Genomic DNA, 16,094 nt, shown 5'->3' with positions numbered 1-16,094 from the left:
TTTCTCTCTTTAGAATTTTCTCTCTCTAAAGTCATTTCTCTCTCTCGATCGATTTCTCTCTCTTGATCAATTTATCAATGAGGAAATTCTTTCAATAGTCCTGATCTGATTCTAATGAAGAATCCTGATCCATGATTATCAGACAGCGTACTGGCACCCACCTTAATCAGACCATGAATCTTTAGATTTGATTATCCATGATTTCGATCTAGCTATGACTTGATTTGATCATATTGATTTCACCAATTGAGATATTGGACCAATCGTAATATTGGATTGTGTCACCTGATCAATTTGAATTGTACCTCATGAATTCTCTCTCCTCTGATTTTCTTTCTCCACTTGATTTTATGAAATCGATGAAGAAACTTTTGTCCTATCACTTCGAATCCGATTTGATCTAATAGTCAAACTTTGGATCATTTAGGTCCTAATTAGATTTTGATTAGATAAAATTAGATGATCGGATCCAATCTAAACCGTTGAAATATAGTATTCATATTCTTTCTAATTATTAAAATTGATTCTGTATAGGATTGTGGATGTTTGATCATGGGATATCGCGATATGATCTACGAACAGAATTTTTGAAAAAAATTTATAGAATTATGTGGATTTATTGGAATACGTTTGACGTAAGTAATGTTTCACTTTTTCTAGATTTATCGATAAATTATAATATATTTTTCTGACATGATTTGTGAAATGATGTATGAATTGGATGAATGGTATTTTGTTATGAAAATATCTTATTTGAAATGTTATGATGAAGCATGATTGAACATATTGATTTCATGATGTATTACATTGATTGATTTCGATACTACATGATTATATGTTTTATTATCGAAATTAGAATATGAAATATGATTTATGAAGAATTATGATATAAGAAATATTATGAATTGACAACCTGACTATGTAAAGGACCCCGTCAATGGGGGCATATACGTTGGCAATTGATTGTCCTGAGAGTTTATGTCACCAGCGAGACCAGCGACATGTCGTCAGAGAGACCAGCGACAAACTGCCAGCGAGACCAGCGGTTTCAAAGGACATGGCTGCCAGATGATTCGCAGCCTACCGCAGCAGATACGCGGTATTATGATCCTGCCACAGAGAAAATGTGGTCATAGCTCATGGTTGACAAAAAGAATTGAAGAACAAAAGAAATTGAAATCTCAAAAGAAACTTGAATTTTCGAAAAAGAAATGAATTTGGCATGAATTATGTTGCATAATTGAAATTGATTTCGAATTGATGAACTCTATATGCTTATTTTTTTATAAATGATTATTTATTTAAATGCCTGATGAAATCTGTTGAGAAGTGATCATTGCTTACTGGGCTGTCTAGCTCATTACCTCCTATTTTACTGTTTTTACAGATGTTGAAGAATTAAGATGATACAAGATATGAATGGAAGAGTGATTAGAAGCAGAATCTTCATATTTTTATTTTAGGTTGAAAGGCTTATTGAATTTGATGCAAAGCCTTTGAATCGTTGTTGAATTTATTGAGATATTAAAAAAAAAATTTAGGTCGTTATATTTTAGATTTAAATTATTGACTAATTATTCCGCTGTTGTTTTAGGATAGTATGATAAGATGCCTTGCATGCTTATGGGAAGAGTTTTCTATGAGTATGCGGCGGTTGCCATGACCCTCGATTCAAAATCTCGGGTCGGAGGCATGATAATTAAAGTGGTATCAGAGCATAAGTAGATGGATTATGAAACATAGAATCAGATATAGAATGGGTGTAAGTGGATAGACACCAGGGACATTATGGTGTAGATTTTTGATGATTGTAGTGGGAGAAATCTTTATAATTTTTGATTTAACATTAAGATTGTGTATAAAATGATCGTAAGAAATTATGACATATGGAGTCTGAAATATGATGGATAATCTATAGATCATGATATGATTAGTTGATCTTGATTGAAAGTAATCATAAAAGGATTGACATAAAATTTTATTGTGCATTGTGGTTATTAATTTGATCATTGGTTATTCAAAGTGAATCGTAAGTTCAAATTCGTTGTGAGAATAATACTATGATATTATTTCTAGTTGAGAAGTTGACTATTATTGGCAAGATAAAGATTTGACGATAAAATATTGTTCCAGGATGGACTAAGAAAAATCTTTTATGATGCTTGATTGGAATATTTATCGAAATTGAATTTGGTATGTGGATTATATATAAAGTGGCATATTAGGATGAATGCATATTTGAGGATATTGCAAAGAAACCTATTTCTTATTGATGAAATTGATTATGAGGTTGTAGAATATTCATTGTATTGAAAGCTTCAATCATCATCCTTAGATCTAAATAATAGATCTTATTATATCTTTTGGAGACTACATGATGTGTGTGAAATTTTAATTTAAAGATTTCATATCTAAGTTGATCAAGAGATTTTCTGATATTATTGTTAAGGTTGTTAATGAAAAATTGATATCTTTAGATTAAGATAAAAGATTTGATTTATATTTATTTCAGATTAAGGGATCCATGTGAATTTATAATTTAGAAATTGATATGAGTTCCTTTGCTTTTGTTAACGAGGTCCCTAATTGAATCTACTATTAAATGAAGATTTAATTTTTTTTTGAAGCTTGTATGATTGTTATGAAAGGATATTTGATAGATATTGAAGATCCTGATGATAAAAATTTTAGAAAAATAATAATAATAATAATAATAATGATTTGAAATTCATATATATTCAGATTATATCCAAATTTGATGGAGCGTCGAAGGATTTTCTCGTTGATTTGACTTATAAAGATTTTTGGTTTGAAAATTATCGAATTGAATTGATATGAGAATTAAGATTTGATTCATATTGATTATAGTAAATCTATATGATAGTTTAAATATGATATTGGACTTAAGGGTTAATCAAGATTATTGTACACCAGTAAAAGTATGAATGAGAATCGAAAGTTAATCTTTGACTTCAATTGAAATTTAAAATATTAGATCTTTTCTATTGATAAGGTAAAGAAATAATTTGATCAAACTTTTTTTGGTGAACCTAAGAAATTTTGATTGTTAGATCAGAGTGCGCAGCGGAAGCATGGTAATCTGCATTACTTTGAGTAAGTCAGGAATGTTGGTTCTTTGAGTCAAAGAATTTGATAGATGATATGGTTTGATACAAGAAATTTATTGATATTAGAAAGAATAATATTTTAAAATTTTGAATTATTTTAGATATCCTAATGTGATTTTTAAAAGTAGTGCTTCCACTTACTATGCTACAAAAAATAATTAGCATCCTAATTCTAGGATGAGTGGACCTTTGATTTTAGATTTAGAATATTTAGAGATAAATTTTCTCTCTCCTAAAATTAAATTTTATAATTCTCTATTTATTAGAAAGAATTTGAGATTGTTTATCGAATGATGATTTCGATCTTAGATTATTATGCTCAAATATTTATCTTCAGGATATAATAAAATTTGAAGTTAGAATTCTTTTGATCATTATTATTTCTCTGACTAAATGGAAAAGATTGAGATTATCTATTGATATTGACGATTGTTCTATAAAAGATGGATTGGAGTTATTTATAATTTAATTTGATAATGAATTGATTAATTAAGAGTTGTTAATGTTTAGATAAAGAAAATTGATATACTTACTTAGAATAGAGACATTGATTTTGATTATAAGAAAAATATAGTTTTGATTTAGATCAATTTTTGAGTTATTGATTTTATTATGGAATGACTTAATGATAAAATTTGCTTCAAGAATTAGAATATTTAAGAGTTTGAGGGTTTGGGTAAGAAAATTTCGATGACTAGAAATAGTGATATTGATTCAATCTTTATGAAATGACTTAATGATGAAGTTGCATCGAGAAATAAAATATCAAAAGTTCGAGAATGAGATTGAAATGATAAATCTTTAACCTTTGAAAGTATGAATAAGAGAAAATATTTTTGAATTTTGATTGATTAGGATGTCATCATATGATTCATAGAAGTATGTTTTTCTATCTTGATGGGTTGAAATTAAGAGTGATTAATATTTTTGAAATAAATAAATAAATAAATGAATGATGATGAATGAAGTTCTTATGCAAAAATAGAGATATTAATTTTCTTCTACCTACAAGAGATAGATTTGATTTTAATTTGAGTCATGAGATATTGAACATTAATTTTTACAGAAAATGAGATCATAATTTCGAAATCTTGAAATATTGAAAATCTTTGAGATATTGATCTTGATAAATAAGAAAATGGATGGTTCCATTTTAGATCAATATTTGATGTATTTACTTTTTCCTTATGGAATGATTTAAGAATGAATTTATATTAAGAATTAGAATATTGAAATATTTGTGGATGAGATTCAAGTAAGAAACTTGAAGACTCAGGCAAGAAAAATTTCGAGGACAAAATTTCTTTTAGAGGGAAAGAATGTCATGGCCTGGTCTGGCCCATGCAACAATCAGCCAAAGCCCAAAACAAAACAAAAAAAAAAAGAAGGAAGGAAAACAGAGGAGAAGAACTCCCGAAGGGAGTCTTCTTCCTCCGTTCACCAGCTCCTAATCGGAGTCGGAAACAAGTTCCCTCCGGCCCTATTTAAGGAGGAGATCTCTCCTCTCTCCTTTCCACCGAAAATCCTAAGCTCAAACGGCGGCAATCGTCGGAAAAATCCCGCGGAAGATCGTCCCTGTGCCGTCTAATTTCTCGCCGGAAAAGCTTCGCCGGCGACGGAGGTAAGCCTCCTCCTCTTCCTCTCTTCTCCCCCTTCCTTTCCATGCCGATGTGCACGCTCACCGACGATCGAAGTCGTCGGATTTTATTGCGGAAGAACCTTCCTTTTTACCATTTTTCCGTCGTCGGTGGTCACCGCCGACCATCGATTTTGGCCTTCTCTTGCTGTCGGGTCGCCTCTCCTCCTGCCGATGGCCACCCCACGCCGGCTGCGCCGTCGGCCGGCCACCCAATGAGGGGACCTCAAGGTCCCCTGTTTCAGCCCAAAAGAAACCCACGAGAAAGAAGAAAAGAAGAAGAAGAAGAAGGAAAAGAAAAAAAGAAAAAGAAAAGAAGAAGGAAAAGAAAAGAAAAAGAAAAGAAAAAGAAGGAAAAGAAAAAAGAAAAAGAAAAGAAAAAGAAAAAAGAAAAAAAAAAGGGAAAAAAGAAGCAGAAAAATAATATAATAATAATATAATAATAATAAATAAGATTTTCTCTCCTCTCTCTTTCGTGAAGAAAAAGAAAAAAAAAAAAAGAAGAAAGAAAAGAAGAAAGAAAAATAAAATTAATTAATAAATAATGATATAAATAATAAAATATAAGAAAGAGAGTTTCTCTCTCTTCCCTCTCTCTCTTCAACCTGAACTAGTATTTTCTCTCTCTAGAATTGGACTTTCTCTCTCTACTTTCTCTCTCTAGAATCTTCTCTAGATTATTTCTCTCTCTTAAGATTTCTAAAATTTTGAGAAGAATGATGATGAATTTAAATGATCCTCGTGATGGATTTTTGATCTGTGATCGTCGGACGGTACACCGACATCCACTTTGATCAGGTCAGATATTTTTAGATTTTATTTCTCATAATTTTATTGAATTGTCCACATGATAATTTTAGCATGATTTGATCCGATCGATCAGAATTTGTTGAATCATATTGTCTGAAGAATTCAAGATGAATTTTCTCTCTCTAAAATTTTCTCTCTCTAGAATTTTCTCTCTCTAAAGTTATTTCTCTCTCTCGATCGATTTCTCTCTCTTGATCGATTTTCAATGAGAAAATTTTTTCAATAGTCCTGATCTGATTCTAATGAAGAATCCTGATCCATGATTGTCAGACAACATACTGGCACCCACCTTAATCAGACCATGAATCTTTAGATTTGATTATCCATGATTTCGATCTAGCCATGACTTGATTTGATCATGTTGATTTCACCAATTGAGATATTGGACCAATCGTAATATTGGATTGTGTCACCTGATCAATTCGAATTGTACCTCATGAATTCTCTCTCCTCTGATTTTCTCTCTCCACTTGATTTTATGAAATCGATGAAGAAACTTTGATCCTATCACTTCGAATCCGATTTGATCTGATAGTCAAACTTTGGATCATTTAGGTCCTAATTAGATTTTGATTTGATAAAATTAGATGATCGGACTCAATCTAAACCGTTGAAATATGGTATTCGTATTCTTTCTAATTATTGAAATTGATTCTGTATAGGATTATGGATGTTTGATCATGGGATATCACGATATGATCTACGAATAAAATTTTTGAAAGAAAATTTATAGAATTATATGGATTTATTGGAATACGTTTGAGGTAAGTAATGTTTCACTTTTTTCAGATTTATCGATAAATTATAATATATTTTTCTGACATGATTTGTGAAACGATGCATGAATTGGATGAATGGTATTTTGTTATGAAAATATCTTATTTGAAATGTTATGATGAAGCATGATTGAACATATTGATTTCATGATGCATTACATTGATTGATTTCGATACTACATGATTATATGTTTTATTATCGAAATTAGAATATGAAATATGATTTATGAAGAATTATGATATAAGAAACATTATGAATTGACAACTTGACTATGTAAAGGACCCCGCCAATGGGGGCATATACGTTGACAATTGATTGTCCTGAGGGTTTATATCGCCAGCGAGACCAGTGACATGTCGCCAGAGAGACCAGCGACAAACCGCCAGCGAGACCAGCAGTTCCAAAGGACATGACTGCCAGATGATTCGCAACCTACCGCAAACAGATACGCGGTATTATGACCCTGCCACAGGAAAAATGTGGTCATAGCTCATGGTTGACGAAAAGAATTGAAGAACAAAAGAAATTGAAATCTCGAAAGAAACTTGAATTTTCGAAAAAGAAATGAATTTGGCATGAATTATGTTGCATAATTGAAATTGATTTCGAATTGATGAACTCTATATGCTTATTTTTCTATAAATGATTATTTACTTAAATACCTGATGAAATCTGTTGAGAAGTGATCATTGCTTACTGGGCTGTCTAGCTCATTACCTCCTATTTTACTGTTTTTACAGATGTTGAAGAATTAAGATGATACAAGATATGAATGGAAGAATGATCAGAAGCAGAATCTTCATATTTTTATTTTAGGTTGAAAGGCTTATTGAATTTGATGCAAAGCCTTTGAATCGTTGTTGAATTTATTGAGATATTAAAGAAAAAATTTAGGTCGTTATATTTTAGATTTAAATTGTTGACTAATTATTTCGTTATTGTTTTAGGATAGTATGATAAGATGCCTTGCATGCTTATGGGAAGAATTTTCTATAAGTATGCGGCGGTTGCCATGACCCTCGATTCAAAATCTCGGATCGGGGGCGTGACAAGTTCAAGTAACGAGCAAAGTAAATTAAAAGAAGAAGGAAAAGATAAAATATAGAAAAGAATAGAGAATTGAGGATTGTTGAAGAAGCCTCAGACATTGGGATCAAGTTCAAATCATATATTTAATCCTATATTAGTTATGTGTTAAATAAATCTCAGATAGTTACACCCAAATAATACTTTTTTATTAGTTTGTTTGGATGAAATTATTACGAAACGACAATACCATCAAAAGTAAAAAGGATATCAAAGAAGATGGAAATTGTCAGCTCCCAACCAACCTCATTAAGATTCCTTTGTTGATAAGTCTAAAACAGATCATTTATTCATCTAGGAAAAAGAGAGCATTAGAGTCAAACCTAACTGTAGACTACCTAAGCAACCCATATTAATTCCAAAGCAAGGATCATATCCTATATAATCTCAAAAATGCCTTGCACAAACTATCCATAGGAGTTCTTTGCTCTCAAATTTCTTCCATATGTAAGTTTCATGCAAGACCTACTTGTAACCATCATTTAGGAATGATGCTACCCATAACAACTTGGCATTAAACTAAACATGCACTGACGCTGATCTTCACATACTCTTTTCATTTAAGTATTAGAATTGTAGACAAAATTCTCGCAAATTCATTCACACAAATTCCATCACAAACACCACAATGAGCTTTTGGTTAGCTCTAATGAGTCCGTGCTGCTATGTTCTATTGTTTACATGAAACATAGATTGGGTCTAGTCTTATACTATTTATCAGAATCTAAGATTTTATCCAAAATAATTGATTCAAATATATTATTTAAATTTTTTGATCTTATATAAAAATTCAAAATATATCCATTGCATAGTCAATATGTGATTAAATATATATCTATATGAATTCTTGCACCATCGACCATTCTTTTGACATTTGATACAAATTGCTATTTTAGTGACTTAAAAATTCTAAAAATGCAAAATTATTTCTCTTTTGACAAGATTGGCACGAGTTGCAAGATCATTGAAATAATAGGATGGTTGAATAATGAATTGCCAAATAAGAATTACCATACGATGAACTTTATGTGACTCAACAAACTTCTTGCATGATTGACTCGCACTCATAGCATTTTTCAGAAGGAGGATGGAATAGTTGATCTTATTATTATTTTTTTTTCTATAACCATTTTATGTTTTGTCTTTACACAATTAACCTTGTAACCTTACTCTCTACACGTAGTTTCTTACACACAGTTATACTTGTTTGCAAGCACATCATACCTGCTTTACCAAAAAAAAAAAAAAAAAAAGTGCATCATGCCAGCTTCTACACAGTTCTTTTGTTTCGTAACTAGAAAGTATGTTAGCTAATTTATGTAGCTATGACTAAATATATAGCATGCTCATGTGGGGAGAGTACAATAACTCTCTCTTGTAGGGCATATACGGTTCGAGATACGTTAGTTTGGAAGTAAACTTCAAATTGAACCAATTGAAACTAGTTTTTTAAAATTGAAACCGAAACTCAGCCATCTACAAAAATAATTTGAAATTGATTCAAAAATTTTGGTCCAGTGAACTAGACTAAATAGACTAAGTTAAGTCTAAATATTTGAAATTGATTCAAAAGTTTGTATTTATTGGTCATACACCTGTATTTTTCTGAAATTTACTTTCCTTATCGACGGAGTTCTTAATAAGATCCACCCCCCAATCCTACCCCTCCCACCTTTGTGCACGTAACACACACACAGAATTCATGCCAGCGAACCGCCATAAAGGTTAACCCGGCCCTTTTCTTTTTTTGTTCTCCCCCCCTCGACCGCTGCCTGTACCTTTTGCCACGACATCGACGTCCTTTTCCTGCTAACATCTTAAAAGGATGCTTCCAGGCTCCATAACCACAACTGGAACCGGAAGACGTACCATAACAATGCTATGTCAAACGTCCAACCACCCCAGACTCCCCTCTTAAATGCCCCATTCAAGCATCCATTCCCACCAAACCTCTCTCTCTCTCTCTCTCTTCGTTACATCCCCTCCAACTAGCTGGTCTTCAACTCTCCCGTTATGGCTCATGACTTCACTCTCCTCTTGTGAGCAATAGAACGTAAACATAGAACGCGCCAACAACTTACTCCTCTCGCTGTCAGTGCTTTTACTGCACATCACTCCTCCCTCCCTCTCAACTGCGTGAAATTTTTAGTAGGACCAAGTCCGGCGAGAACTTAATAAAACCGTCGACAGTGCTGGATGTAGGATTCTGCAGCAGTCTACGAGTGTGGTGAGATATGGAAGCCCGGGCATCGGCGTCGAAGACTTGGGCGCAGGAGTCGTCGGCAGCCTACTTGGTGTGGGAGGACCTCACGGCGGCGCTACCAAGTCATGGCGGCAGACGGCCGGTCAAGAAGCTTCTCCAGGGGCTGAGCGGTTACGCGGTGCCCGGCCGGATCATGGCGATCATGGGGCCGTCGGGTTCCGGCAAATCGACACTCCTCGACTCCTTGGCAGGTAGTAACTGGGTGTTGTGCGCTTTAAAGTAATAATTTGTTGCTTGTGGATTTAGAGGCAGTGGTTGGTTGATTGGAAACAGGGAGGCTTGGAAGTAATGTTGTTTTGACCGGGAAAGTTCTACTTAATGGCAAGAAGAGAAGGCTAGACTATGGAGTTGTGGTATGTTGCTTCCAGATCCTTCTTTTTTTTTTTTTTTTTTGTATATTCCCTGAAGGAGGAGAAATTATTGATTAAAACGGTTCTACCATGTATCCCTTGGACCATCCAATAACAGATCAGTACATCACCTATCGATTATCTAAGCTTGATTGAAAATTTTGAATGAAAAAATATTTCACACTTAACTATGATTGACCAGCTAATAACTTCTACTGCTTTGAGTTCATTTTATTGGATGATGTGTTGGTCTGTTATTGGATGGTCCAAGATATATATGGTAGAACTGTTCTAACCAATAATTTTTCCTGAAGGAGACAGTACGAAGGCATGTATGCTTTGGCTTCATATTTTGGGACATGTATGTTTTGGGCCTAAAAGCTGGGGAGATTAGAGAATTTTAGACATCAGCTAAGATCTCATATTGATATCATGCTGGTATAATATAGGTACGTACACCCAATTATGGGGGTCAGTATCATCCAGGTTAATAAGGTAGCATGCAGTGGTATGGCAAACCATGGTTAACTGGTTAATTAATTAAGAAAGTTTGCTTATAAATAGAAGGTCACAAGGATTAATTGATGGATTAGATTGTAAAAGAAAGAAGTATAGAACTAGTTGACACAATAGATTGTAATATATCTGGTGTTGTACTTTTATGCTGCATCATGGGATGTGGAGCTTAGATTGATCCTGGTTTCAAGTATACCCGCAATGCCCTGGATTTATAAATTTTAGATGTAAAAACACTGATTTGATCCTTACATAGAAATCTTTTGGTGAAAAGGAAAGGTGAAAATAAATTTTATATAGCTTTTGGTTGTTAAAGAGAATTAGGTGTTATGTTTGTCTAACATGTTTTCCAAAAAATTAAAAAAAAAAAAAAATCCCTTCAGACTTGATGTTTTTATTTTTAATATATAAAATCAGAATCCATCAAACTTGGTTTTTGTGATCCTGAGAAAAGACTGATATGGGAAAAAGCTTAGCAATAACAATGTCTTATAGAACAAATTAATGAACTGGATCATATGGCATAAAGTGATGAAATTTCATTCAATTACATGTGATTCAAAGTGTGTCATCAATTTTAGATTTGATTCTGTTGAAATATTGATCTAGATCCTTCTTGTCAATCAAGATTTTGAACTAGTTTTATCGTAATTTCTATCTCAATTTCGGTATTGTGCTTGGTTTAATGACCACATCCTTCTGTTGAATGTATCTCCTATTGTAGGAAGGCTTGCCATTCCCTTCTGCTTAATAAGCTGTAATTCTTTTGATCGTTAAAGCTTTCGTTACTTGATTCTAATATATTGTCATAGTTTCAAATGATTGCAAGATAATTGAAAATTAGTAAAAATATCAAATGAAGGATCAAAGAATTATATCTAGAAAGATATGAAAGAACATAAAAATATAGCAAAACAAAAATAAAATGAATTGAAGACTGCAACCTATAATTTAACAAAGAAAACAGGAAATTATAAGATAAAGGTGCAGAATCCCATTGGATGCGGAAAACTAAATTTTTTTTAGTGTTTGATATCATGTGTATAGAGAGATTCATCTAGTAGCCTCCTCAGGCTCCTCTAGCACTTATAAAGAAGAATTACTATTTACTGGTTATTTCTATGAAAATTGGTTTTTGAGTGGCTATTTCCTGCAATAGTCAATTTTCTCCAAGAGAAACTACTTACTGATGTCCTTTTTCTGTGTTATATCATTTGTACATCTACGGGAAAACCATGTGCCACATTCAAGTAGTCTAGACAAATGATCCAAAAATAAATTTGGACAGTTAGCTATCAGGTTCATAGTCTTGCACCTGGATCCCATACTGGTATCATGCTGGTACAATATAGGTACACCCAATTATGGGGGTTGGTATCATCCAGGTTAATGGGGCAGCATGCAGTGGTACGGCAAACCATTGTTAACTGGTTAATTAATTAAGAAAGTTCACTTATAAATAGAAGGTCAGCAGGGATTAATTGATGGACTAGATTGTAAAAGTAAAAGATAGAAGTATAGAACTAGTTGACACAATATATTGTAATATATTTGGTGTTGTACTTTCATGCTCCATCATGGGATGTGGAGCTTAGATTAATCCTGGTTTCAAGTATACCTGCAATACCCTGAATTCATACATTTTAGATGTAAAAATATTGGTTTGATACTTCCATAAAAATCTTTTAGTGAAAAGGAAAGGTGAAAATAAATTTTACATAGCTTTCGGCTGTCACAAAAAAAAAAAAAAGAAAAAAAAGAAAAAAAAATCACCTTTCAGACTTGATGTTTTTGTTTTTAATATATAAAATCAGAATCCATCAAACGTGGTTTTTGTAATCTGGAGAAAAGACTGACATGGGGAAAAGCTTAGAAATAACAATGTCTTATGGTACAAACTAATGAACTGGATCATATGACATAAAGTGATGCAATTTTTATTCAATTACAAGTGGTTCAAAGTGTATCATCAATTTTAGATTTGATTTTGCTGAAATATTGATTTAGATCCTTCATTGTCATCCAAGATTTTGAACTAGTTTTTGTCATAATTTTACTTAATAAGTCGTAATTCTGAGAATGCTTTGGTCTTGTGTAGGCCTATGTGACACAAGAAAATGTGCTACTGGGGACCCTTACTGTCCGAGAAACAATCACCTATTCAGCGCATCTGAGGCTCCCTACAACGATGAGCAAGGAGGAGGTGGCAGCTGTGGTGGAAAGTGCTATTGAGGAGATGGGTCTGCAAGAATGCGCGGACCGGGCAATTGGAAATTGGCACCTGAGAGGGATCAGTGGTGGAGAGAAGAAAAGGCTCAGCATTGCACTAGAGATACTGACACAGCCCCGCCTACTCTTCCTCGACGAGCCCACCAGTGGTCTCGACAGTGCTTCAGCTTTCTTTGTAATCCAAACATTGAGGCAGATGGCCCGCGATGGCAACAAAACCATCATCTCCTCTATCCACCAGCCTAGCAGCGAAGTCTTTGCACTATTTGATGATCTATACCTTTTGTCCAGTGGAGAAACAGTTTATTTTGGAGATGCCAAGTTGGCCACAAAGGTAATACAAGAGCGGTGTTAAGAAAGAAATGGCTGCAGGCATTGAACAGTTGTTGCACAATGCTAAATTGAAGGCTTCAATCTCACTGATTATCTTAATTTGGCATTTGATACAGTTCTTTGCAGAAGTTGGGTTCCCCTGTCCTAGCAGAAGAAATCCATCAGATCACTTCCTTCGATGTATAAACTCTGATTTTGACCGTGTGAATGCTACTTTAAAAGGGTCGATCAAAATTCAAGCAGTATGAATGTTTCCTAGTGCTTATGATTTTTTCCAGCATCCTTTTTTTTTCTATAATTACCTTTCACTTTTTTTTTTTTTTTTATGATGAAAGAGATATGATAGCAATCTGAACTTTGCTTTTTTTGCTTGTTAAGGAGACACAATCATCTTCAGATCCTCTGTCGAAGTTAGGAACCTCAGAGATCAAAGCTATTCTTATCGAGAAATATAAGAGCTCGGAATTTGCAATGATAGCTAGAAATCGGATTCAAGAGATATCTAAGATGGTAGGCATCTTGCTCAAGCTGAATTAAAGTTTTGTTACAATAAGCAGTGCATTATAAATTTCCATGACAGTTTGATCTTGAACGTCCAATCGATTGGGAATTGGCACACACCTCTGAGGATAACTTTGAGACTGTTGATCAACCGGCCAGGGAGTGCATTTTAGTTTCCTACTTGCTTCTAGTCTTGATCCTTTTTATTTAGTTCTTATGATGTGATTTGATACACATCAAAATGCAGGAAGGGCTTACCGTGAAGTCAGATAAAGGAAGCCAAGCTAGTTGGTGGAAGCAGCTCACAACTCTAACGAGGAGATCTTTTGTGAACATGAGCAGAGACATTGGCTACTACTGGCTACGGATCGTAATCTACATAGTGGTAGCCGTGTGTGTGGGAAGCATCTTCATGGATGTAGGGACGAGTTACACGGCAATATTTGCCAGAGCCTCTTGTGGGGGCTTTGTCTCGGGCTTCATGACCTTCATGTCCATTGGAGGATTCCCATCTTTTATTGAAGAGATGAAGGTGTTCATTCGCGAAAGGCAAAACGGGCATTATGGAGTTGCCGTATACATACTCTCCAACTTCCTCTCAGCGTTCCCTTTCTTGATTGCTGTATCCTTCTCCGCTGGAAGTATAACCTATTACATGGTGAAATTCCGCAAGGGCTTCTCCCATTATATCTACTTTACCGTAAGTCTTTATGCCAGCATTGCAGTGATAGAGAGCCTCATGATGATTATTGCGTCACTTGTCCCCAACTATCTAATGGGCATTATACTTGGAGCAGGTGTCATGGTATGTCATTAGTTCTCAAATTTTGAGTGATGCATCATACTGAACCATTCTTCGACTGATCATTTTATTTGCTTTTTCGTAGGGAATTATGATGATGACAGCCGGGTTCTTCCGGTTGCTGCCAGATCTTCCTAAGCTATTCTGGCGCTATCCGGTTTCCGTAATTAGCTATGGCTCATGGGCCCTTCAGGTGATTTCCTTGTCATCTATTTCTTTTGATCATTCAAGTGTTGCAAACAATCTCTTTTGATAATAGTGCCATTTCTTGAGATACAAAAGCAAAAAAGATGCTTTTTGCGTAACTTATTTGTTTGTCAATGAGAATATATTGATTAGCACTAGCTGTTGCTCATCTCTTAACAACATTTTGGCATGCATACCCCATCCGCATTCATGATTTCAAGTTACTCCATAATCTAAAGCAGCATTGACTCATCTTATAATACTACTGCTCTCAACTAATTTATCCATGATCCTGAATGTCAGTCATATTGACCATTGGTTCTTCATAAAAGAACGAAATCAATCAATAATGCGCCCCTAATATTCATTAAGATAGACTAATATCAATTTACAAAAATATTCAAAATCAGCAGTGTCGAGTCATATTCAGCAAAATGGTCCCCAAAGCATTAAAAGAAAATAAAGTAAGCAGCACATCATCGGCGAGATTATTAGGTTAATTAATTGTCCGAGCATAAAACTATGAGAATATAATATGAGTCAAAATTATATTTTGCAAATGGATGGTAAAACCTCATATAATTCCATAGTGAGTGCTTGTAGTTAGTGTTCATTTTTCTGATAAGATAGTCTTCATTTCAAAATAGTTTCTCATTACTCAAGATTAACATTGTCTTGCAATAGAGTATAGATTACTGCTACTTTGCAATAGAGTATAGATCACTATTGTCTTTCAATAGAGTATTTCTATTGACTGTGACTTCCTGTATTCTGTAGGGAAATTACAAGAATGACTTGATTGGGCTGGAGTTTGATCCTCTGATACCTGGAAATCAAAAATTAAGTGGGGAGTACATCCTAAAAAATATGCTTGGCGTCAGCTTGGATCACTCAAAGTGGGTGGATCTGATAGCCGTATTTGTCATACTCGTTTGCTACAGGCTTCTCTTCTTTCTCATTTTGAAGCTCAAAGAGCATGCCTCCCCTCTTTTCCGGATTATTTATGCAAGAACAGCCATGAGACATCTCTTGAAGAGACCCACCTTCAAGAAGAGGAAGCTGTCATTCTCATCACGGCATCCAAATCTCCACCCAATGGCGTTGCAAGAAGGCCTAAGTTCTCCACTTCCATAATGCCAATAAGTGCTAACTTCTAGAAAGCCTATGAAGTTATCATACACATGGAAATTAAAAGTATTATCTATTATAGCAATACAAGATGTTTCAAATTTCAAAGAAATTGACTTACATAATCATGTTGCATCTTGTAAAGTATTTCTGCAATTTCACAGAAATATTATAGACCATGTCAATCCTCATGCTAGAATACTGTTGCAGATTTATTGACTAAGCTTGCAAATTAAACAAGATATCAATTTATTTCAATGTAACATGCTTATGTAATTGCTGCTATCTGTTACTTTAGTTGGTTGGCACCCCTCTCCAAAGGGCTTGCCCTTAGAGGAGATCCAAAGGT

General features: G+C 34.1%; 1 protein-coding gene across 2 annotated transcripts; it reads left to right on the top strand.

Annotated features, from left to right (window-relative positions):
* Window positions 1-9,408: 9,408 nt before the first annotated feature.
* On the top strand, window positions 9,409-16,003 carry LOC105034774 (ABC transporter G family member 15). Of its 2 annotated transcripts, XM_019847092.3 has the most exons (9): window positions 9,425-9,528; window positions 9,628-9,891; window positions 9,974-10,053; window positions 12,665-13,129; window positions 13,245-13,370; window positions 13,507-13,638; window positions 13,877-14,434; window positions 14,517-14,624; window positions 15,395-16,003. In XM_019847092.3, exons 2-9 carry the CDS (start codon window positions 9,672-9,674, stop codon window positions 15,749-15,751), a joined length of 2,046 nt encoding a protein of 681 aa, XP_019702651.1. In that variant the 5' UTR covers window positions 9,425-9,528; window positions 9,628-9,671; the 3' UTR covers window positions 15,752-16,003. The 2 variants fall into 2 exon arrangements, with proteins under 2 accessions (XP_073114204.1, XP_019702651.1); XM_073258103.1 differs by having other exon boundaries at window positions 9,409-9,891.
* Window positions 16,004-16,094: the final 91 nt, after the last annotated feature.

This window comes from Elaeis guineensis, chromosome 5 (assembly GCF_000442705.2).
Source record: "Elaeis guineensis isolate ETL-2024a chromosome 5, EG11, whole genome shotgun sequence".
Classification (NCBI taxonomy): Eukaryota; Viridiplantae; Streptophyta; class Magnoliopsida; order Arecales; family Arecaceae; genus Elaeis; species Elaeis guineensis.
The sequence above is the reverse complement of the archived record's forward strand: the minus strand, read 5'-3'. Positions and strand labels throughout refer to the sequence as shown.